Here is a 22,500-nt window from a genome sequence, read left to right as displayed (position 1 = left end):
TGGTTTCTTTGAAGGGTTTTGGTGTGTATTTTGTAGAGATGGAGGTTCTCTGTTGAACCCAGAGCAGCAGAGCTGCTTTATGCTCCGTAGTGCTGTTGTTCGTCGCCGAGGCTGCTTTGGTCGCAGAAACGACTCTGCTTTCGCTTCTACTGGCGGTAAAAAAAAGGGGGCTTTTCTTCAACTTGATGCCCTCCATCCAATTTCCTTTGTTATTAATTTCATTGTGACTGCTACAAGTAGAGAATTTGGAGATATTCTTTTGTCATGGAGTGATTCTTTGTCGTTTCGGATCCTGCTGCAAGGGTGTTCTTGAGTTTTTCCCCTTTCTTATCTGCTTCATTGTTATATCTACACTTTTGTTCACTTTTAAATTTGGGTTTTCACCATAAATGGATATCAAACTCCATTGCAACTGCATTTGCAGTTCTTGACAAAGTAGAGCTGTGTTTGAACTATTGCTGATTGCTTATCTTTAGTCTCTGGCTGCACTGCTTTAATTTGGGTTTCCTTTGTTATTAAGCTGTTCTTTGTTGGACTATGGGGTGGGTTAGTGTCACTTGTTAATGAATAATCTGATGATTTATTTATCCGATGTGACATTAGCTTGTTAATGAATAACTTGATCACATGGTATGAATTAGTACTTTCATATTACCGAGTATGACAAGTCTGACAAATTTGTTTTTCTTCTAATTATTTTCAGATTTATCCTGGCTGATAAACTATGTTTATCTTACATGATTCTAAAGCGTGCAAATTGCATTACATGATTCTATGTTCATCTTGCTGTTTCTTCATCTAAAAACTAAGTTTTAATTTGTGTAGGCAAGCTTTCTTCAGGCTGCTGTTGATTACAAAAAGAAACTTGGCTTCAAGGGTAATGTTTGCTCTTTCAGTCTATATAATTAATGCCATTCAAATTACTGAAAATTATGGAACAAATCAGAAACTTTCACTTCCTTAGTGTTTTGATTCCTAATGGAAACATTTCTTTTTCTTTGGCTATTATCAGAAATTAAGAACTAAATATCAACTTTATTGTTTGCATGCTTCTGGACGGTAGATATTTTGATTGCTTTGATTGATCCATTTGCCCGGGCATATCTGACACTTAAGTTGAGAATTGTTGCAATGATTTTGTCATCTCTCAGGAAATCTGCTTTTGGAACCCAAGCCGCAAGAACCTACAAAACACCAGTATGTATTGCTATCGTATCTGATTATGTTCATTGATTGTGCATGTTTTAATCCGAACTTCTGTTGGATATTGGGGCCTAAATGGACCAATACGATTTTGAGGAGGAAAAATCGGAAGTCATCAATTGTTGAAAGTCGTAATTGACTTCAAAATTGAAATCTACGTTTCGCGTAGATAGATTTAGACTATTAATTTGCTCAAAACCGATTAAGGGTGAATGAGAAATTAATGTTCAAAGTCGGCCCAAAATAACGTTGGTTATTCATTAAGGAAATGCAAGGGAGAATAGTCCCACATCGGAAATTTCCGATGTGCATTCCTTACTTATTAATGATGTTGAGTTATTGGAGTTAACTCAGAAAAGTACCAGGTACTCTCTGCTCAGGGGCGAGCAGGTGCTCGCACCTGTAAGCCCGCCACGTGCGCACGTGGGTGCATTGAGGAGCTTAAATTTATGCTCCAGGTGACGTGTCAGGCTAGTACCTGACATGGCAGTGCCTATGTGGCATCCTCGTGGGCAAAGGGAGATGACTGGACAGTTGGTTGGGCGAACGGATGGCAGCCGTTGATCAACGTTGATCAAAGAAGTATGGTGGATCGCTTGTGATGCGATCTAGAGCGTTGGATCACAATGAGTCACGATCTGACGGCTTGGGATGAGACATGATCTGAAGCATCGGATCAATGGATCCAGATCCGATGGCTGATAGATCTGAGGGTCACAACTCTTAGATCTGATGGATGAGATTAAAGGGGCTATGTGAAGGGTTATAACTCTTCAGTCCGGACGGCCCAGATTAATCCACCCAAAGGTCACACCCCTCCCTAAAGCCTCTTCCTTCTGTATAAATAGAACCCTCCAGATTGGAATCAAATCACTCAACTTAATCTTCTCTTCCTCAAGTATTCACTCACTCATCTTGTGCATTCAAGAGTCCAAGAAGCCTACGAGAAGATTCGCTGGTCTCGGAAGTCGGAGTGCTACGATTCCGAGACGATTGTCGTCGTTGTATCTTGGGAACGAATTGCAACAATCCGTTAAGCACCGTAGCGGAGCAATATCGTTTACGGAGATAGTATCGAACACTAGCCTCGACGATCAATTTGCATACTCCGGAATTTACCGGAAACAACAACTTCTCTGTATCAGATATGACTGGGATGCTGCAACAACCTTTACTTTCCTTCAAAAATATGGCCTTCGTGGTAGTTACTTCCTCTCCTCTTTAATACACGAGCATTGTAGTTTTTTCTGAAAATCGATTACAAGATATGTTTATTTTCTTGAGAAGGATTATTGCTCATAATTTTCAGATTTACCATCTCTCAAAATACTAGATTTAGAAGAAATAATATAACAAGTATCTTCTATATTATTTTGAAGGAGAAAAGGCTATACATGATTTTATTTTCCTAGGTCTGAAATACAGTTACAGACCAAGGAGTCTATCGTCAACCGAAATAATATAGGCATGCCAATATACAATGTGAGAGGCACAAAGGAGGAGTAATTCGAGGAAAGGAAGAAGACAATGAGTTCACATCGTTAAGACATTAGCTTTTGCAGTCCAATGTTTGTTTAGTGTTCTTTTTTTTCCCTATGAAAATAATATTTGGAATTTCTTGCAGTTTATCATTGTGAGTTAATAACTATATTTATAAGTTTTTAAATAAAATTTCAGGTTAGGGTGCTTTGTGAAAAAGCTAAGGAGGTTTTAATGGAAGAAAGCAATGTTCAGGTAGACATTACTTCTTTTAAGTAAGTTATTCAATCTAGTTAAGGCTCTTGTTAAAGTATAACGTTGTTGAATTTCCTTGAAGTTGTTCACTCGCATGCTGACCATGATCATTCTTTATTAAAATTAGAAAGGAATGTCTATAGTTGATTCTCTAGCAAAGTTTCACATTTTAAACTCGTTTATTTTGATTTGAAATGTCTAAAACTTTTACTAATGTTTGATGGTAAAATTTGGTGTTTGGTTCTTTATGCAACTTTTTATTATTTGCTATGAAGTCACCATAGCAATGTTGTAACCTTCACAACTCTAGTGTTGATCAATACCAGTGGGTATTCTCTGAGTACCTCCATTTATGTTCGAAAATTTCTTATATGGGTTGTTCACCTTTTTGGCATTTCTGTTTTGAATGTGGCTTTTGAGTTGTTTCTAGAACAAGACAATTCCTGTAAGGTCATTGGTATGTTGATTTGTTAACCTTGTATAATATTGGTTAATGTGAGTATTCATTCATTCGTCTCCAATGATTGTTTTGTTTCTTTTGAGAGCCATCAGTAATGCTCATGTATGGACTTGAAACATATTTTGCTACTGTTGAAGTTGCATACAGGACATTCGAGACAGTACATAAGGAAAGCATTTTTTTTGCTTTCTTTCTGCAGTTTGAAGAAATGTTGTATTTCTGCAAGCTTTCTTTCTTTCTTTCTGCAAGCATTTCATTTCTGAGTAATGAGTTTTGGTTCATTTATAGAAAATAGCTAGTAGAAGTAATTTTTTGGTTCAAACTATTGACTGTAATTTTTTGTTTATATTTCAGGTCAACTGTTCAATCTGTTCAAAGCTCACAAAGATCCTAGACAAAATCCAATTGCTTATTCCTGTAATAGATTGAGAAAGACAAGCTACTTCTTCAGTATTATGGTAGTAATTACTGTACTGTTTTGTCTTGTTCTCAAGCCGATAATAATTTTTTAGTGTAGCTAGTAGAAGTAAACAGATTGTTGACTTCGAGGTCGGCTAATTATTTTGTGCTCTTTTGTTTTATTTGTGAATATCGCTATCTACTTTGAAACATAATTAGTGTTAATTTTGATATTTACTAGCTTCTCATGTAATTAAATACTAATATTACTTCAATGTCAGAATTCTATTATTTTGGTATGAGTTTGAAATCATTAGCTGAGTTAATTATATGTAAAATTCGAATCTAGACATGGTAAAAGAAAAATAATAGTTTCGTAAATATAAAAATAATGGTTTTTAAATAATTTTTTAAAATTTTTTTTCTTTAAAACGACAACGCTTTTAAAGCGTTGCAAACAGTATTATCTTTGAAAAAAAACAACAACGCTTTTAAAGCGTTGCAAACAGTATTGTCTTTGAAAAAAAACAACAACGCTTTTAAAGCGTTGTAATAATGTTGCAAAAACGACAACGCTTTAAAAGCGTTGTCTTCGTTACAAACGACAACGCTTTAAAAGCGTTGTCGTTGAGCAGACTTTTAACAACAGTGCCTTTAACAACGCTTTTTCAGGCACAAAGACAACGCTTTTAAAGCGTTGTCTATTAGCTTTTTTCTTGTAGTGCCAACAGAATGGTGGAGCAGAACGAAGGAATAGGACTCTTATGGAGATGGTTAGATCGATGATGAGTTATTCAGAATTACCAAATTCATTTTGGGGATATGCTCTGGAAACAGCAGTATACGTTCTGAACTTAGTACCTTCTAAATCAGTTTCTTCTACTCCCATAGAATTGTGGAATGTGAAACCCGAGCCTAAGACATATTGGTTGGGGTAGTCCCACATGTGTCAAACGAGATCGATAAGTTAGAATCTCGCAGTTCGCGTGTTTGTAGGATATCCCAAATGAACGAAAGGTGGTTTATTTTATAGTCCAAAAGGTCATTGCACCAATGCCCGCTTTTAGAAGAAGACTATATAATGGATCACAAGCCCAAGAGTAAAGTTGTTTTAGAAGAACTTAGAGAGGACATGTCTACTTCAGACCGGACAAGATGAAGTACCACAAGAGACTACAACACGTGTCACACATGATACACAACCACGGACAATGCCTCGTTTAGGCGACTGAAGATTCATGTTTTGGGAGAGTCTTCGGACTTGATCCCTGTAAACATGACCGATCCACGAACATATGACAAGCACTCCAAGATATAGATGCAGCATCTTGGCAAAGGCAATGAATTCTAAATAGAGTCTATGTACTCTAATAAGGTCGGAGCTTGTAGAACCACCGATGGTGTAAAAGCCGTTGGATGCAAGTGGATCTACAAAAAGAGAGGAATGACGGAAGGTAGAAACCTTCAAAGCTTGCTAGGCTGTAAGAAGGGTACACGTAAAGAGGGAATCGATTATGAGGAAACCTTTTCACCAGAGCCATGCTTAAGTCTATCCGGATACTCTTATCCATCCATTGCTCATATGGATTATGAGATTTGGCAAATGGATGTCAAGACAGTTTTCCTTAATGGAAGTCTTGAAGAGAACATCCATATGAAGCAACCGAAGGATTTATTGAAAAGGCAAAGAGCATCTAGTGTGCAAGCTCAATCGGTCCATTTATGGATTAAAGCAAGCTTCAAGATTTGGAACATCCGGTTTAATGAAGTAATCCATCATATGGATTTATTCAAAGTCCGGATGAGTCTTGTGTATATAAGAAGTGTAACGGAAACGTGGTGGTATTTCTTGTACTATACGTAGATGATATTTTGTTAATTGGCAACAATGTCAAGGTATTATCATACGTAAGGGTATGGTTGTCCAAACAATTTGATATGAAGGACTTAGGAGATTGTGCACACATTCTTGGGATCAAAGTTATAAGGGATCGTAAGAAGAGAATGTTATGTCTATCCCAAGCTTCATATATAGATACAATCCTTGCTCATTTTAGTACATCAGGATTCCAAGAAAGGTTTCTTACCTTTTAGACATGGAGTAGCTCTATCTAAAGAGATGTCTCCAAAGACATCGAAAGAGATAGAGGACAAAGCTCTTTATGCTTCAGTGTAGGAAGCCTAATGTATGCAATGTGTCGAGACCGATATCCGCTTTTACCGTGGGCATGGTCAGATCAGAGAGAAGTAACTCTGGACAAGGACATTGGACTGCAGTAAAGCATATATTAAAATACCCGAGAAGGACTAGAGATTATATGCTAGTTTACCAAGCAGACGATCCCTATGGGTTTACAGATTCGATTTCAATCGATAGGGATAAAGAAGTCTACATCGGGCTATGTGTTTACTTTAGAGGTGGAGCCATTTCATGGAGGAGTTAAGCGTAATGCGTTCGACTCAACCATGGAAGTCGAAGGCGACTTCGAGGCGCCTAAAGAAGCAGGATGGCTCAGAACTTAATGGACTTAGATGTGATTCTGGTTTGCCCAAAATCATCACAATTTATTGTGATAATAGTGGTGCAGTCAAACTCGAAGGAACCACGAGCTCATAAGGCAAGTAAACATATAGAGCGCAAGTACCACCGATACGAGATATCGTGAAGCAGGAGAAGAGAAGATCTCAATACGCCATTAGACTTACAGAGGATTTTTATTGATCAAGGGAACACAGAGGGTGTGAGGGAATATGAACATGAAGTAGAAGATGGTCATAGACAAGTGGGAGATTGTTGGAGTGTATACTGAAAGCCTAAGCTTTTGTAAACATTTGTTTTGAATAAAGAATCACATTTGGTCAAATTATCTACATTTGTTTGTAGTTGTTCAATTAATTTATATTGTAGATAACATAGTATGTGGTGTCACATACGGAAGATGATGTTATCAGTACCTTATAAATTATAAACAGTGGCTCACGACCAAAATGGAAAGGAACAAACCATTAGAAGGTCGTAGTGTAATTAAGTATCAGTTTATCTTGATTGTATAATTACACTAGTACACTTGAGTGTATTGAGTAGGACCATTTGAGGTCGTTTCTTTTATACCGACTTTATAAAGAAACAAAGACCTCGGTTATTACTAAGTGTGTGCTCTTAATCCTAATGTAATAACAAACACATATATTTGATATTTATTTCTTTAATTTATCAATGGGTGAGATTTAGTTCGATAAATCAATAAACCCGATAAGTTGGGAAATGGTATCACTTATAGTGTGTGTTGTTGATTATAGAAGGAAACTGTGTCCTAGAGATACTAGGTTGATAATGTCCTCAAGAGGAGCTTATAAAGATTGTCATGTTAAACCCTGCAGGTGGACTTAGTCCGACATGATAATAAGGTTGAGTGGTACTACTCTTGGACTTAGATATTAATTAAATGAGTTGTCAGTAACTCACTTAATTAGTGGACATTCGATATCTTAAACACAGGGAGACTAACACACTCATAATAAGAAGGAGCCCAAAAATGTAATTTGGGATTGGTGCGGTAGTTCAATGATAGTTCTCTAGTGGAATGAATTATCATTGATAAAATTAAGTTGTGTGTTCGGGGCGAACACGGGATGCTTAATTTTATCGGGAGACCAAAACCAATTCCTCCTCTCGGTCCCTATCGTAGCCTCTTATTTGTAGAGTTCTATACCCACCTATACCCACTTTCTATACCCACCAATAAGGGGTCGGCCAAGCTAGCTTGGGAACCAAGCTAGGGCCGGCCTAGGTATATTATTGGGTGGCCGGCCCTAGCTTGAACCCAAGCTAGTAGGGCCGGCCAAAATAAATTAAAAAAGAAATTTAATTTTAATTTTTATTATTATGTGGAAGATATAATTTAAAGAGAATTAAAATTAAAATATCTCTCTTGTAAAAGATCTACAAAAGATTAAAGAAAGAGATTAGATCTCTTTCCTTATTTGTAGATTGGAGAGATGTTTTATTTTCTCTTTAAAAATTATTCACATGTTGATAAAATTAAAATTATAGAAATTTCCTTTTATCAACCATGAAGAGATTTTAAAGAGAAATTTTATTTTTTAAAATTTCCGGAAACAAATTAGGAAGTTTTAATTGTTGATTAAAACTTGTCCAATTTGTTCTCCAATGATGTGGCCGGCCATTGAAGTTTGATTTGGAAAATTTATTTTATTTTTATAAATTAAATCATGTCAAGGAAATTGAGGAAATTTTATTATAATTAAATTTCCTAATTTGCCTAGGCCAAGGAATATAAAAGAAGGGGTGAGGGTGCCTTCATGAGACACAACATCTATTATTTCTCTCCCTCTTTTGTTCCTTGGTGTGGCCGGCCAACCTCTCCCTCTCTTCCTCTTGTAGTGGCCGAACATCTCTATTCCCTTGGAGCTCTTGAGGTGGCCGGATACTACTAGGAGAAGAAGAAGAAGAAGGAGAGGAAGCTAGCATCTCTTGAAGCTTGGTTAGTATTTTGGTTTTTCTCCTTGGTGAAGTTTTCCTTTATGGCCGAACCTTGCTTGGAGGAGAAGAAGGTGGTTGGTGGTTTCTCATCTTGGTAGATCGTTGCCCACACAACGTCCGAGGTTAGAAGAGGAATACGGTAGAAGATCAAGAGGTCTTTCTAGAAGGTATAACTAGTAGTTTTTCCGCATCATGCTAGTTATTTATGGAAATAATACCAAATATAAGAGGCTTACGCTCTAATATTTCGAATATGTTTTTCGATGTTGTGTTTTCTTTTGTTTTCTTTTTCCTTGTGATTTGATTGTTCTTTGGTTAACCTAAAGTTATTTTAGGAAATTAAATATTAGCTTTCTATTAAAGGTTTTGTCTAGTCGGTGGTGGTTGCTCCCATATCCAAGAAGGCCATGTGCCTCGCCACGTCAGTACTGGGAACCTTTTATGGAAATTAATATTTAATGGAATTAATAACTTAAGGAGACTTGGGTCGAACGTGTTAAGTTTCGCAAGAGATCCAAGTCAAAACCTAAAAGAACAAATAGATTAAGTTTTGGATCAAACGTGTTAAGTTCCGCAGGCGATCCAAAATTTAATTTAAAAGAACACATGGTATCTAGGAAAAGGTTCAGACCTTTGTATAAAATTTTTGTACAGTGGAACCTATAGGTTTTCCAAGTAGCAACCAACAATTGGTATCAGAGCTAGGGTTTTGCCTCTGTGTATTTGGTATTAGGTTAATTATGCACATGTCATACATAATTTAGGCAGGTTAATAGTAGGATGTGCTAACTCTATGGATGCAGGATCCAACTATTATGGCTTTTAGTTATTATGTGTGTGATTGGACCCTTGGACATGTCAAGGGCATTTATATGTGTGTGCATGATTGTATTAAAATACAGCAGGAGCTGTATTTAGTTTTATTAGGATTTTATTTTTGATCTAGATACATGTACATTCCTTTTATGGAATATAGGATCAAAAATGTAAAATTCTATTTATGTCGCGGATCGAATCTTGCAAAGCGTGGAACCTTCTAAGGACCAGAGGCGCAGCGGAACTAGGAGCAAGATGGATGCGACAGCTAGACCCGGTGGCCAAATATGGCAGCAGCTTGGGATGACAACACACGGAGGACAACTAGAGATAAAAGTCATAATAGTTGAAATTAGATTTTCTATTTATTGCTTTTATATTGTGCTGTGTGTGCATGTTAGTTTACAAGTAAAGTAGGCTAGCATAGTTAAAATTCCTCATTTATAAATAACTAAGTGGGAGAGGGTTTTTTAAATAAATCCCATGGTCTCCATTACTGGTTTGTAAGTGATGCAAACAAGCTTGCGCGTTGGCTCTGAGTGCCTTCCTCCATAACGGATGAGCTTGTTTACGGATCACTAGAACAGACTTCCATTTATGGATGACTATAGGAAGTTAATTAAGAGCGTGTGATCTTCCCCAACGGAAGGGGCATAATCTTATTAATGGACTTAGTGTCAAGTAATGGTATACACTTAGACACATCCAATAGTATCCTCCCCAACGGAGTCATTGCTATTATTTATGTGACCAAATAATACCAACTATTAATTTTATTTGTCAAAAAGTTAGGTTGACAAGATAATAAAATTAATGGGTTAAAATCCTCCTTTTACAAATGTTGAATTTGTATACGTTCTCACTAACGTGACATACAAAATTCACGGTGTTATGAGGTGTTGGTTAATTTAAAATAGTATTATTTGAGGAATCAATATTATTCTAAATTTAGAGTTCTGACCAAAAGTTATTTGTGATTCTTAGGATGACTTTCAACCCACTGTCCATCATACTTCAACAAAATAGACTTACTGGACCTAATTACATAGATTGGAAAAGGAACCTGGACATTGACTGATGAAAGCTATAAATTTGTATCGACTTAACCTTGTCCCGATGCACCCATCGGTGAATCTCAAGAGGAGATTGAATATCATAAGAGATGGGTAAAGGCGTATGAGATGGCGCTGTGTTACATTTTGGCTTCAATGTCAAATGTATTGCAACATCAAGATTTCAGCCCATGATATTATGAACAATCTCAAGGAACTCTTTGGTCATCGTGATAGGGCTTCTAGACAAGAAGCTATGAGAAAGATAATGATGACCACCATGCAAGATGGTACTCGTAAGGGATCATATCCTAAAGATGATGGCTTATCCGAACGAGATACCCTTGAGGAGAAATTGATGGGGAAACCCGGATCGATATGATCCTCCAAACGCTACCTAGAAGTTTTGAGCGCCCCTGAACTATAATATGAATAAGAGGATTTATTCATTAGGGGAACTACTGACAGAACTTCAAGCGGCAGAAGGATTATTTCGTCACAATTCTCAAATTCACTATGCTGGAAATGGTTCTACTTCTAAACCGAGAGGAAAGAAGAAGAAGAAACAAGCTGGTTCAGCAAAGAAAGTGAATAAATCTCAGAGTACAGGATTTAAAGCTGGAGTGAAGAAGCCGAAGGGCAAGTGCTTCATCTGCAAACAGTCAGGGCATTGGAAGGCGGACTGTCCTCGTAAGAACCAAAACAAAGGTATATCTCATGCTCTAGTTGTTGAAACATGTTTAGCGGTGTTATCTACCAGCACCTGGTGTGTAGATACGGGAGCCACTGATCATGTCTGCAATTCCTTGCAGGGGTTCCAGGAAACCCGACGACTATCTGAAGGGGAGATTACCGTCTACATGGGCAATGCTACTAAGGTGGCAGCTGTTGCAGTGGGAGACGTCTACTTATCTTTTAGTAGAAATAAAAATTTGATTTTAAGAAATTGTCTTTATGTACCCAGTTTTAGAAAGAATTTAATTTCAGTTTCTAAACTGTTTTTAGATGGATATTCAGTTTCTTTCAGTAACGATGTAGTTATTAAAAGAAATAAAGTGATTATCTGTTCTGGTGCATTAGTTGGCAATTTGTATACTTTAAATCCAATTTCTTCCACAAAGCAAAACATGGAAATTTATAATTCATCTTCTAACTCAAATAAGAGAAAAGAACCTTCAGAAATGAACCAAGCATATCTTTGGCATCTAAGGCTTGGTCATATTAACTTAAGTAGGATTCAGAGGCTTATAGCCGATGGACTTTTGAGTTCATTAGAGTTGGAAAATTTTCCAACTTGTGAATCTTGCTTGGAAGGTAAAATGACCAAGAGGCCGTTTAAGGCCAAGGGGTATAGAGCCAAAGAAGTGTTAGAATTGGTTCACTCTGATTTGTGTGGTCCTATGTCTGTCCAGGCAAGAGGAGGTTTTGAATATTTTGTCTCTTTCATAGACGATTATTCAAGATACGGATATATTTACCTAATGCGCCGCAAGTCCGAGTGCTTTGATAAGTTCAAAGAATACAAGGATGGGGAAAACAATTAGGTAAAAGTATCATGACACTACGATCTGATCGTGGTGGAATACCTCTTAGGAGAGTTTAGGAATTACTTATCGGTCGATTCAATCCCAATTGTTTGCACCGAACACCCCAGAATGGTGTAGCGTAACGAAGGAATAGGACTCTTATGGAGATGGTTAGATCGATGATGAGTTATTGAATACCAAATTCATTTTGGGGATATGCTCGAAACAAGAAGTATCGTTCCGAACTTAGTACCTTCTAAATCGCTTTCTTCTACTCCCATAGAATTGTGGAATGGCGAAAACCCAGCCTAAGACATATTCGGATTTGGGGTAGTCCCGCACATGTGCACCAGATGTCGATAAGTTAGAATCTCGTCAGAAGTTCGCGTGTTTGTAGGATATCCCAAAGGAACGAAAGGTGGTTTATTTTATAGTCCTAAAGACCGTAAGGTCATTGTTAGCACCAATGCCCGCTTTTAGAAGAAGACTATATAATGGATCACAAGCCCAGAGTAAAGTTGTTTTAGAAGAACTTAGAGAGGACATGTCTACTTCAAGATCGACAAGACAAGATGAAGTACCACAAGAGACCGCAACACGTGTCACACATGATACACAACCACGCACAATGCCTCGTCGTAGTGGGAGGGTTGTGCTCAAAGATTCATGTTTTGGGAGAGTCTTCGGACTTGATCCGGTAAACATGACCCGATCCACTAACATATGACGAAGCACTCCAAGATATAGATGCAGATCTTGGCAAAAGGCAATGAATTGAAATAGAGTCTATGTACTCTAATAAGGTCCGGGTGTAGAACCACCGATGGTGTAAAAGCCGTTGGATGCAAGTGGATCTACAAAAGGAAAAGAGGGATGACGGAAGGTAGAAACCTTCAAAGCTAGGCTTGTTGCGAAAGGTACACTCGTAAAGAGGGAATCGATTATGAGGAAACCTTTTCACCGATAGCCATGCTTAAGTCTATCCGATACTCTTATCACATCTCATATGGATTATGAGATTTGGCAAATGGATGTCAAGACAGCTTTCCTTAATGGAAGTCTTGAAGAGAACATCCATATGAAGCAACCGTAGGATTTATTGAAAAAGGCAAAGAGCATCTAGTGTGCAATCTCAATCGGTCCATTTATGGATTAAAGCAAGCTTCAAGATCTTGGAACATCCGGTTTAATGAAGTAATCCAGTCATATGGATTTATTCAAAGTCCGGATGAGTCTTGTGTATATAAGAAGTGTAACGGAAACGTGGTGGTATTTCTTGTACTATACGTAGATGATATTTTGTTAATTGGCAACAATGTCAAGGTATTATCGACGTAAGGGTATGGTTGTCCAAACAATTTGATATGAGTACTTAGGAGATTGTGCACACATTCTTGGGATCAAAGTTATAAGGGATCGAAGAAGAGAATGTTATGTCTATCCCAAGCTTCATATATAGATACAATCTGCTCATTTTAGCATGCAGGATTCCAAGAAAGGTTTCTTACCTTTAGACATGGAGTAGCTCTATCTAAAGAGATGTCTCCAAAGACATCGAAGAGATAGAGGACATGAAAGCGGCTCCTTATGCTGTAGGAAGCCTAATATATGCAATGCTATGTTGAGACCGAGATATCTGCTTTGCCGGGCACGGCCGCAGACATCGAGTAACTCGACAAGGACATTGATCAGAAAGCATATATAAAGTACCCGAGAAGGACTAGAGATTATATGCTAGTTTACCAAGCGCACGATCCGCCCGGGTTACACGGATCTGATTTCAATCGATAGGGATAACAAGAAGTCTACATCAGCATGTGTTTACTTTAGGAGGTGGAGCCATTTCATGGAGGAGTGTTAAGGAGAAATGCTTCGGACTCAACCATGGAAGTCGAGTATGTAGCAGCCTCTGAGGCCTAAAGAAGCAGATGGCTCAGAACTTTCTAATGGACTTGGATGTGATTCCTGGTTTGCCAAAATCATCACAATTTATTGTGATAATAGCTGTGCAAACTCCAAGGAACCACGAGCTCATAAGGCAAGTAAACATATAGAGCGCAAGTACCACCGATACGAGATATCGTGAAGCGAGGAGAAGTTGTCATCGCCAAGATTGCATCACGGATAACCTGGCAGATCCTTTCACTAAGGCCCTTCCGCAAAGCTGACAAACATGAGATGGAAGATGTGAAGTAGGAGACAGACAGGTTAGTATAAGTGGGAGATTGTTGGAGTGTATACTGAAAGCCTAAGCTTTTGTAAACATTTGTTTTGAATAAAGAATCACATTTGGTCAAATTATCTACATTTGTTTGTAGTTGTTCAATTAATTTATATTGTAGATAACATAGTATGTGGTGTCACATACAGAAGATGATGTTATCAGTACCTTATAAATTATAAACAGTGGCTCACGACCATAATGGAAAGGAACAAACTATTAGAAGGTCATAGTGTAATTAAGTATCAGTTTATCTTGATTGTATAATTACACTAGTACACTCAGAGTGTATTGAGTAGGACCATTTGAGGTCGTTTCTTTTATACTGACTTTATAAAGAAACAAAGACCTCAATTATTATGGAAGTGTGTGCTCTTAATCCTAATGTAATAACAAGCACATATATTTGATATTTATTTCTTTAATTTATCAATGGGTGAGATTTAGTTCGTTGAATCAATAAACCCGATAAGTTGGGAAATGGTATCACTTATAGTGTGTGTTGTTGATTATAGAAGGAAACTGTGTCCTAGAGATACTAGGTTGATAATGTCCTCAAGAGGAGCTCATAAAGATTGTCATGTTAAACCCTGCAGGTGGACTTAGTCCGACATGATAATAAGGTTGAGTGGTACTACTGACTTAGATATTAATTAAATGAGTTGTCAAGAACTCACTTAATTAGTGGACATTCGATATCTTAAACATGGAGACTAACACACTCATAATAAGGAGCCCAAAATGTAATTTGGGATTGGTGCGTAGTTCAATGATAGTTCTCTAGTGGAATGAATTATCATTGATAAAATTGTGTGTTCGGCGAACACGGATGTTTAATTTTATCGAGACCAAAACCAATTCCTCCTCTCGGTCCCTATCGTAGCCTCTTATTTGTAGAGTTCTATACCCACCTATACCCACTTTCTATACCCACTAATAAGGGGCTTGGAACCAAGCTAGGGCAGGCCTAGGTATGATTAGGTGGCCGGCCTCAGCTTGAACCCAAGCTAGTGGGGCCACCAAAATAAATTAAAAAGAAATTTAATTTTAATTTTTATTATTATGTGGAAGATATAATTTAAAGAGAATTAAAATTAAAATATCTCTTGTAAAAGATCTATAAAGATTAAAGAAAGAGATTAGATCTCTTTCCTTATTTGTAGATTGGAGAGATGTTTTATTTTCTCTTTAAAAATTATTCACATGTTGATAAAATTAAAATTATAGAAATTTCCTTTTATCAACCATGAAGAGATTTTAAAGAGAAATTTTATTTTTTAAAATTTCCGGAAACAAATTAGGAAGTTTTAATTGTTGATTAAAACTTGTCCAATTTGTTCTCCAATGATGTGGCCGACCATTGAAGTTTGATTTGGAAAATTTATTTTATTTTTCTAAATTAAATCATGTTAAGGAAATTGAGGGAATTTTATTGTAATTAAATTTCCTAATTTACCTAGGCCAAAGAATATAAATAAGGGGTGAGGGTGCCTTCATGAGACACAACATCTATTATTTCTCTCCCTTTTTTGTTCCTTGGTGTGGCCGGCCAACCTCTCCCTCTCTTCCTCTTGTGGTGGCCGAACATCTCTATTCCCTTGGAGCTCTTGAGGTGGCCGGATACTACTAGGAGAAGAAGAAGAAGAAGGAGAGGAAGCTAGCATCTCTTGGAGCTTGGTTAGTATTTTGGTTTTTCTCCTTGGTGAAGTTTTCCTTTGTGGCCGAACCTTGCTTGGAGGAGAAGAAGGTGGTTGGTGGTTTCTCATCTTGGTAGATCGTTGCCCACACAACGTCCGATGTTAGAAGAGGAATACGGTAGAAGATCAAGAGGTCTTTCTAGAAGGTATAACTAGTAGTTTTTCCTTTTCCGCATCATGCTAGTTATTTATGGAAATAATACCAAATACAAGAGGCTTACGTTCTAGTATTTCGAATATATTTTTCGATGTTGTGTTCTTTTGTTTCTTTCTTTTCCTTGTGATTTGATTGTTCTCTTTGGTTAACCTAAAGTTATTTTAGGAAATTAAATATTAGCTTTCTATTAAAGGTTTTGTCTAGTCGGTGGTGGTTGCTCCCATATCCAAGAAGGCCATGTGCCTCGTCACGTCAGTACTGGGAACCTTTTATGGAAATTAATATTTAATGGAATTAATAACTTAAGGAGACTTGGGTCGAACGTGTTAAGTTCCGCAGGAGATCCAAGTCAAAACCTAAAAGAACAAATAGATTAAGTTTTGGATCAAACGTGTTAAGTTCCGCAGGCGATCCAAAATTTAATTTAAAAGAACACATGGTAGCTAGGAAAAGGTTCAGACCTTTGTACAAAATTTTTGTACAGTGGAACCTATAGGTTTTCCGAGTAGCAACCAACACTTACCTGTGCTGGCCAAGCCAGCTGTCGGTGAACCGTTGCACATTTATTTATCCTCAACCAAGCAGGCTGTGGGATCAGCGTTAGTCCGGTCGGGAGGTGAGGAGCAACCTGTATATTTCCTTAGTCATATATTGAAAGATGTTGAAACCCGCTACACCGGACTCGAAAAGTTGGCCTTTGCTCTGATCCTTGCCGCTCGAAGACTTCGTCCTTATTTCCTGGCGCACACGATTATCATCAAGACCAATAGCCCGTTGGGACGAGTGCTTTTAAATCCAGAAGCTTCCGGACGGCTCATCAAATGGACAACCGAGCTAAGCGAATTTGATATCCAATATCAACCCCGCTCGTCTATCAAGGCACAAGCCTTAGCCGACTTTGTGACGGAGGTGCAGGACCCGGAACCCGAAGCTGTGTGGAAAGTGTTCGTGGATGGATCGTCCACTAGACACGGGAGCGGAATTGGCATAGTTGTGCTGTCCCCACAAGGAGAGCGGATGCAGCTCTCCGTCCGGCTAGATTACCGAGCGACCAACAACGAAGCAGAATATGAAGCCCTTATTGCTGGATTGCAGGCCGCTCGGCACGTTGGAGCCGTCCGGGTCATCCTCTATTCAGATTCCCAGTTGGCTGCTCAGCAAATCTCGGGGATTTTTGAGATAAATAGTACAAGGCTCAAGCTTTACGTGGAGGCTATTGAAAAACTTAAGCTCAACTTTAGGGAGGTGATTATTCAGAAGATCCCCCGGACGGAGAATCAAGTGGCGGATGAATTGGCCAAGCTGGCAAGCGCGTTATCCCTGGTCGGCTCTAAGAAGCCGATCGAGCAAGTATCTTTAGTAGCACATGTCGATCGGATGGAGGGCATCACATACCCGAGCGACTGGAGGACAACTATTGTGGAGTTTTTGCGCTCGGGAGCTACCCCATCCGACCAGGAAGAAGCTCATTTACTGAAGAGAAGGGCTAGTCGGTTCACCCTCGTAGGAGATCAACTCTACAAGAAGGCCTTCTCCCGTCCGCTCCTAAAATGCGTCAGCTGGGAAGATGTCGAGTACATCCTTCGAGAAGTGCACCAAGGTTCATGCGGTAGACATCCGGGCGGACGATCACTAGCTAAGAAGATCCTGCTAGCTGGGTACTTTTGGCCGACCTTACAAATAGACGCCGCTCGGACAGTATCCGCATGCCTTTCGTGCTAGAAATATCACAACTTCTCCCACCGACCGCTAGAGGAGATGAAGGCATCAACCGTTTCATGTCCGTTTGATCAATGGGGAATGGATATTGTGGGTCCATTTCCGATGGCGACCGGGCAGAGGAAATTTTTGCTGGTGGCGGTCGATTATTTTTCCAAGTGGGTGGAAGCCGAGCCGCTAGCTAGGATCACCGAACAGATGGTCAAAAAATTCATTTGGCAACACATCATCTGTAGGTTCGGTATCCCTCGCCGATTGGTTTCTGACAATGGGCGGCAATTCACAGGGAAGGTGCTAGAAGATTGGTGCAAAAGCTACGGCATCGAGCAACATTTCACGTCCGTGGCTTACCCCCAAAGCAACGGTCAAGCCGAAGTGACCAATCGTGAAATTCTCCGTATTCTGCGCGCCCGGCTCGACCACTTGGGAGGAATTTGGCCGGATGAAGTGCCAGGCGTTTTATGGGTCATCCGAACGACTCCTAAGGAAGGAACGGGCGTCACACCTTTTCATCTGGTGTACGGAGGCGAAGCGGTCATTCCGGTTGAAGTCGGCGTCGAGTCCGTCCGGGTCCTATGTTACGATGAAGGCAACGCCGAGCGGAGGAACATGGAGCTGGATTTGGTTGACGAGGAGCGAGCCAAGGCATCCGTTCGGCTGATGGCATACCGGCAACGGATGAAGCAAAACTACAACCGGCGTGTCATTCCCAGATCATTCCGTGTCCGATCTTGTTCGAAGAAAGTCAAGCCGCTCGGTGACGCCGCAAGCTTGAAGCTCCGTAAGGTGTCCCTTCAAAATCATCAAAAGCTCCGGCCGCGCCAGATTATCCGGAGGATGAAGACTCGGCCTAGATAGGTCGTGGAGCGAACCACCTCCACCTTACCGGTGGTGAAAGGTGTTCCAATGTAAATCATCCTGTACTTTTTTCGATCAATACTTGAAATGCGAAATGAAAATCAAGAGAACAAATATAAGGCATCGCCGACGAGAAAACAAAGGCCCGAGCCGTTCTACCGGAGGTAAATTATTCATGCAAATGCTCAAGGACGAAGGCCCGAGCTGCTCAGCCGGATGTATATCCTTCATCGACAAAAAAGCGAAGGCCCCGAGCCGATCGGCGTGAGGTGTATATATTTAGACTCGTAGCGAATGACGCGCTGTTCGGCCGGGCATAAATATTGTTCGAGCGCAGGATATGATATAAGACCTGTGCCGCCTACCGGTAAGGAGTTAGCTCTCGAAAGGCCGACGAGCCCGCGTTAAAAATCGAGCCGCTACCGACCGCTATAAATATCCGCGCCGACGAGCTCGCGTTAAAGATCGAGAGCCGCGCCGACCGGCTATAATATCCACGCCGCCGAAGCTCCGACGTTAAATATCGAGAGCCACCGACCGCTATAAATATCCGCTGCCGACGAAGCTCCGTTAAAGATCGAGAGCCGCGCCGATCGCTATAAATATCCGCGCCGCCGAGCTCCGTAAATATCGAGAGCCGCGCCGACCGCTATAAATATCCGCGCCGACGAGCCCGCTGCGTTAAAGATCGAGAGCCACGACCGCTATAATATTCGCGCCGTCGAGCTCCGACGCGTTAAATATCGAGCCGCGCCGATCGCTATAATATCCGCGCCGCCGAGCTCCGACGCAATATCGAGCCGCGCCGACGAGCTCTGTCGTTAAAGATCGAGAGCCGCGCCGACCGGCTATAAATATCCGCGCTGTCGAGCTCCGACGTTAAATATCGAGAGCCGCGCCGACCGGCTATAAATATCCGTGCCGTCGAGCTCCGACGTTAAATATCGAGAGCCGCGCCGACCGGCTATAAACCCTCCGAGCGGAAGACCGTCTAGCCCAGACGTTAAACCGTAGAGACGAGTCGGCGTCTATAAATCCCCGAGCAGAAGACTGACGAGCTCCGTCGTTAAAAATCGAGAGTCGGTCCGACGACTATAAATACCCCGGGCGGACGAACGAATATCAGAGAATAAGAAACCGCGGAAACCACAAGTATTAAAACATTTAGGCCCGCTCGAGCGTTGGTCCTTCGATACTTGGCGTTTGTTGACTTCACACAGGCTAGATACGTGCAGAGCGAGTAGGCCCTCCCGCTCGGACTTTGATTAATGGGTTAAGCTGATCGGCCGTGTGACGGAGAACACTTAGAGCATGACTAAATCTAAGCATAAACGTTAAGCAAACAGAAGAATATTATGGATAATGATCAGGAAGACGCAAGCAAAGACATAATTGCATTAAAGGAAAGCATGCCGAACGGCAAGTACAAAAAGTTACGCTGGGCGTAAGAAATGCAAAAACAAGGAAGAGACCAGGAACACTCTTCACTCGGGGTCTTCGAAGTTGAAGAAAGCATCCGGGATATCGTCAATCATAGCCGCCAGGTCCGAAGAGGGAATGGTCAGGTCAGCAGGAAGGTGCCCCCCCTTCTTCAAGTACGCCATGGTGACCTTGACCGCCTCGGCGAAAGTTGAGGAGACTTGCACACCGACTTTGCCCGAACCGCCTCCCGAGCAGGTATTCTTGGCACGCTGCTGCTAGGCGACTCGGCTCTCCCTCCTTATATTTTCTGAGCGCCGCCCGGGAGGCAATTAGCGAGTCTTGGAGAACTTTCTGGTCCACCTCCGCTTTAGTGCGTTCAGCTGAGCGCTCATCCCGTTCGGCAGTTATTTAGGCTTCCAGCTCCTTAGATCGCTGGTCTAGGGCTCGGACTTCAACTTTCATCTTGTCCATATCAGCGATAGCCCGCTTCTTCCAGCTACTGGCGCACTTCATGTCTTCGTCGCGCTTCTTCACCAGGCCTTCAAGTCGAGCCACCTCTGTAGCTAGGTCGGCGGCCTTCTTCTGTTCGGCCTCGCGGGCTTATTTCTCCCGCTCGGCCAATGGACCCCCCGAGACTTGGAGTTTTTCTATAAGATCCTCCAGCTCGGCCAGCCGATGACTAGTGGCGATTTGCTCAGCCCAATGCTGTAAGGGAAATAATAAAATCAGGAACCGAACAGTAGCATGGCACAGGAAGAAAAATGAACCTACTTGAGTGGCCTGCTGCATGTGGTTATCGCCGAGCTGCTTGGGCGTAATATTGAGGATGTTCTTAGTTAATTGAAATACCATCGATAAATATCGTCCTGACATTCGTTTGATCGCCGCGTTGCAAAATGCTTCATGTCTATTTTACCGACGTTGAGGAGAACGGCTGCAAACCAGACGCCAAAGATCAGGAGCAAGTAACAGAAGCAAAAAATTAAAAATTAAAAAGAAGTCATAAACTGGAAGGGGCATGTGACGCACAAGCACCTGATTCCAGAAAGTTTTGCTGTCCTCACCTCCGACTACGACTGTACTCGGGACTCCTGCTCCTACCATACGAGGGGGCATCATACCGGTCGTATAGAGGACTCCTAGCTCGACCGTAGTCTGGGCTTGGGCGACCCCTTCGGTAGGCAGGGCTGTCTGAGCGTCCATAGCCTCTATCATCATGCCTTCCGTGACCGCCACCTCTTTTCGGGCTATCACGTGGATCACGGTCATGGTCAGCACCGTCGTCATCATCCCTGAAGGCGTACTCGACTGTCACCATCCTGTCCAATATCTTGCTGCATGGCCAGTCGGAAAGGTAGGTTTTAGCTTAAAACAATTTTTGCAATAGAAAAATTCAGGCAAACGGGTATTAAGTGAATTACATCGAACTGAAATTTTCTATTCTGATTTGTTTAGAAACCGAAACAGAGAAAATAAACATACTGAAAAAAATACTTGTTCTGAGATTTGTAAGAAATTTGCAAATTCGTATATAGAAGAAGAATTCCTTCCAGTGCTTGTTGGAGGTCGGCATGTTCTCAAAAAATTTGAATCCTATTCTACTTTGGAAAATAAAAGTACCCAACTCGGATTGTTTGGGGTAGAAGAAGTAGTGGAATATTTTGGGGTCAAGTGGGATACTGTGCAGCCTAAAGAGGACGACCACCCCGCTCAGTAGCCTAAAGGAATTCGGCACGAGTTGGCCGAGCGAGACGCGGAAATAATTACAAACTTCCAAAATAAATGGATGGGTAGGAAAACTAAGGCCGCCCTGGAATTGGTCCATAAACAAACAAATGGTACCGATCGGCGGGTTATGGGGCCGATCGGTCGGGTCGGCTATAACTATTTCATGGTCGTTCGGGATCCCGTAGGTCCTAACAACGCGTCGGGCGCGCTCCTCATCGAACCTACTCTCCATACTCATATACCACGGACCGTGAACCTGGGCAGCGGGTTCGGAAGAGCTCGCCATCTAGAAGAAGAGAAGGAAGCAAGCAATGGAAAGAAGGGGAAGAGAAGAGAAGAGGCAAAATGAGGGAAGACCAAAGGAAAGAAGGCTCACTGAGAAGGAGACGGGCGGGAGAGATCACCGGTGAGATGGTAGCCGCCAAGAAACAGGAACTGGATTGCCGGAGGCCGCAGCAGTAGAAGAGGCAGAAGGACAAAGCACGAGCAAAGGTGCGGCATAGGAGGAGGACTAAGGCTTTATATGGCCGAAGTCGATTGGCCTCCACCGTCCAATCCAGGTCACGAGAAACAAGGACGCCATCGGGCCGTCCATTTCAAACGGTGACGTCCCATCATAAGTAACGCTGCTGCCATGCGATGGTCGACGCGTGGCACTGAGCGATCTGGCGCATTTAATGTGCACCATACCACGCACGCGCAGCCTTAATGGAATGGATTGCCGCCGTTCCCGAGGGGATTCGGACAGGCGGCAACGACGACAGGCCGCATGAGTCACATCTGAGCGAGCGCCGAACGGCTGAATTCGGCGCACACGCCGAGAGACCTGTGGAATACTTTTAAAACAAAAGGCGACGAGCACCCGCTCGGACATACAGTCCAGTCAGTCGGACTCACTGCCTCCTTCGACTAGACTTGAAGGGGAGGCAAGTGATCCGGCGGTAAGGATGGGGGACCCATAGATGGGGTCCCGTCCGAGCGGAACCAGAGATTACCCAGCTAAA

At 41.3% G+C, this 22,500-nt stretch overlaps 1 protein-coding gene and 1 long non-coding RNA gene across 3 annotated transcripts; one reads left to right on the top strand and one right to left on the bottom strand.

Moving 5' to 3' along the window:
* The first annotated feature begins 613 nt into the window (after nucleotides 1-613).
* LOC121990336 lies at nucleotides 614-2,385 on the top strand. Its single transcript, XR_006114556.1, has 4 exons — nucleotides 614-630; nucleotides 826-877; nucleotides 1,152-1,197; nucleotides 2,349-2,385. It is a non-coding gene; the product is annotated as an uncharacterized LOC121990336 (long non-coding RNA).
* Nucleotides 2,386-20,583: 18,198 nt separating this feature from the next.
* On the bottom strand, nucleotides 20,584-21,204 carry LOC121990335 (serine/arginine-rich splicing factor RS31-like). Of its 2 annotated transcripts, none has more exons than XR_006114555.1 (2): nucleotides 20,804-21,204; nucleotides 20,584-20,702 (listed from the first exon to the last, which is right to left on the bottom strand). XR_006114555.1 is itself a non-coding variant. In XM_042544487.1 (2 exons), the coding sequence occupies exons 1-2, from the start codon at nucleotides 21,084-21,086 to the stop codon at nucleotides 20,681-20,683; spliced, it is 276 nt and encodes a 91-aa protein (XP_042400421.1). In that variant the 5' UTR covers nucleotides 21,087-21,131; the 3' UTR covers nucleotides 20,584-20,680. The 2 variants fall into 2 exon arrangements, 1 of the variants encoding a protein (XP_042400421.1); XM_042544487.1 differs by having other exon boundaries at nucleotides 20,833-21,131.
* Between the last annotated feature and the right edge of the window lie 1,296 nt (nucleotides 21,205-22,500).

The sequence above is a fragment of the Zingiber officinale genome, chromosome 6B (genome assembly GCF_018446385.1).
Source record: "Zingiber officinale cultivar Zhangliang chromosome 6B, Zo_v1.1, whole genome shotgun sequence".
Taxonomy (NCBI): domain Eukaryota; kingdom Viridiplantae; phylum Streptophyta; class Magnoliopsida; order Zingiberales; family Zingiberaceae; genus Zingiber; species Zingiber officinale.
This window is presented reverse-complemented; position numbering and strand designations above follow the sequence as displayed.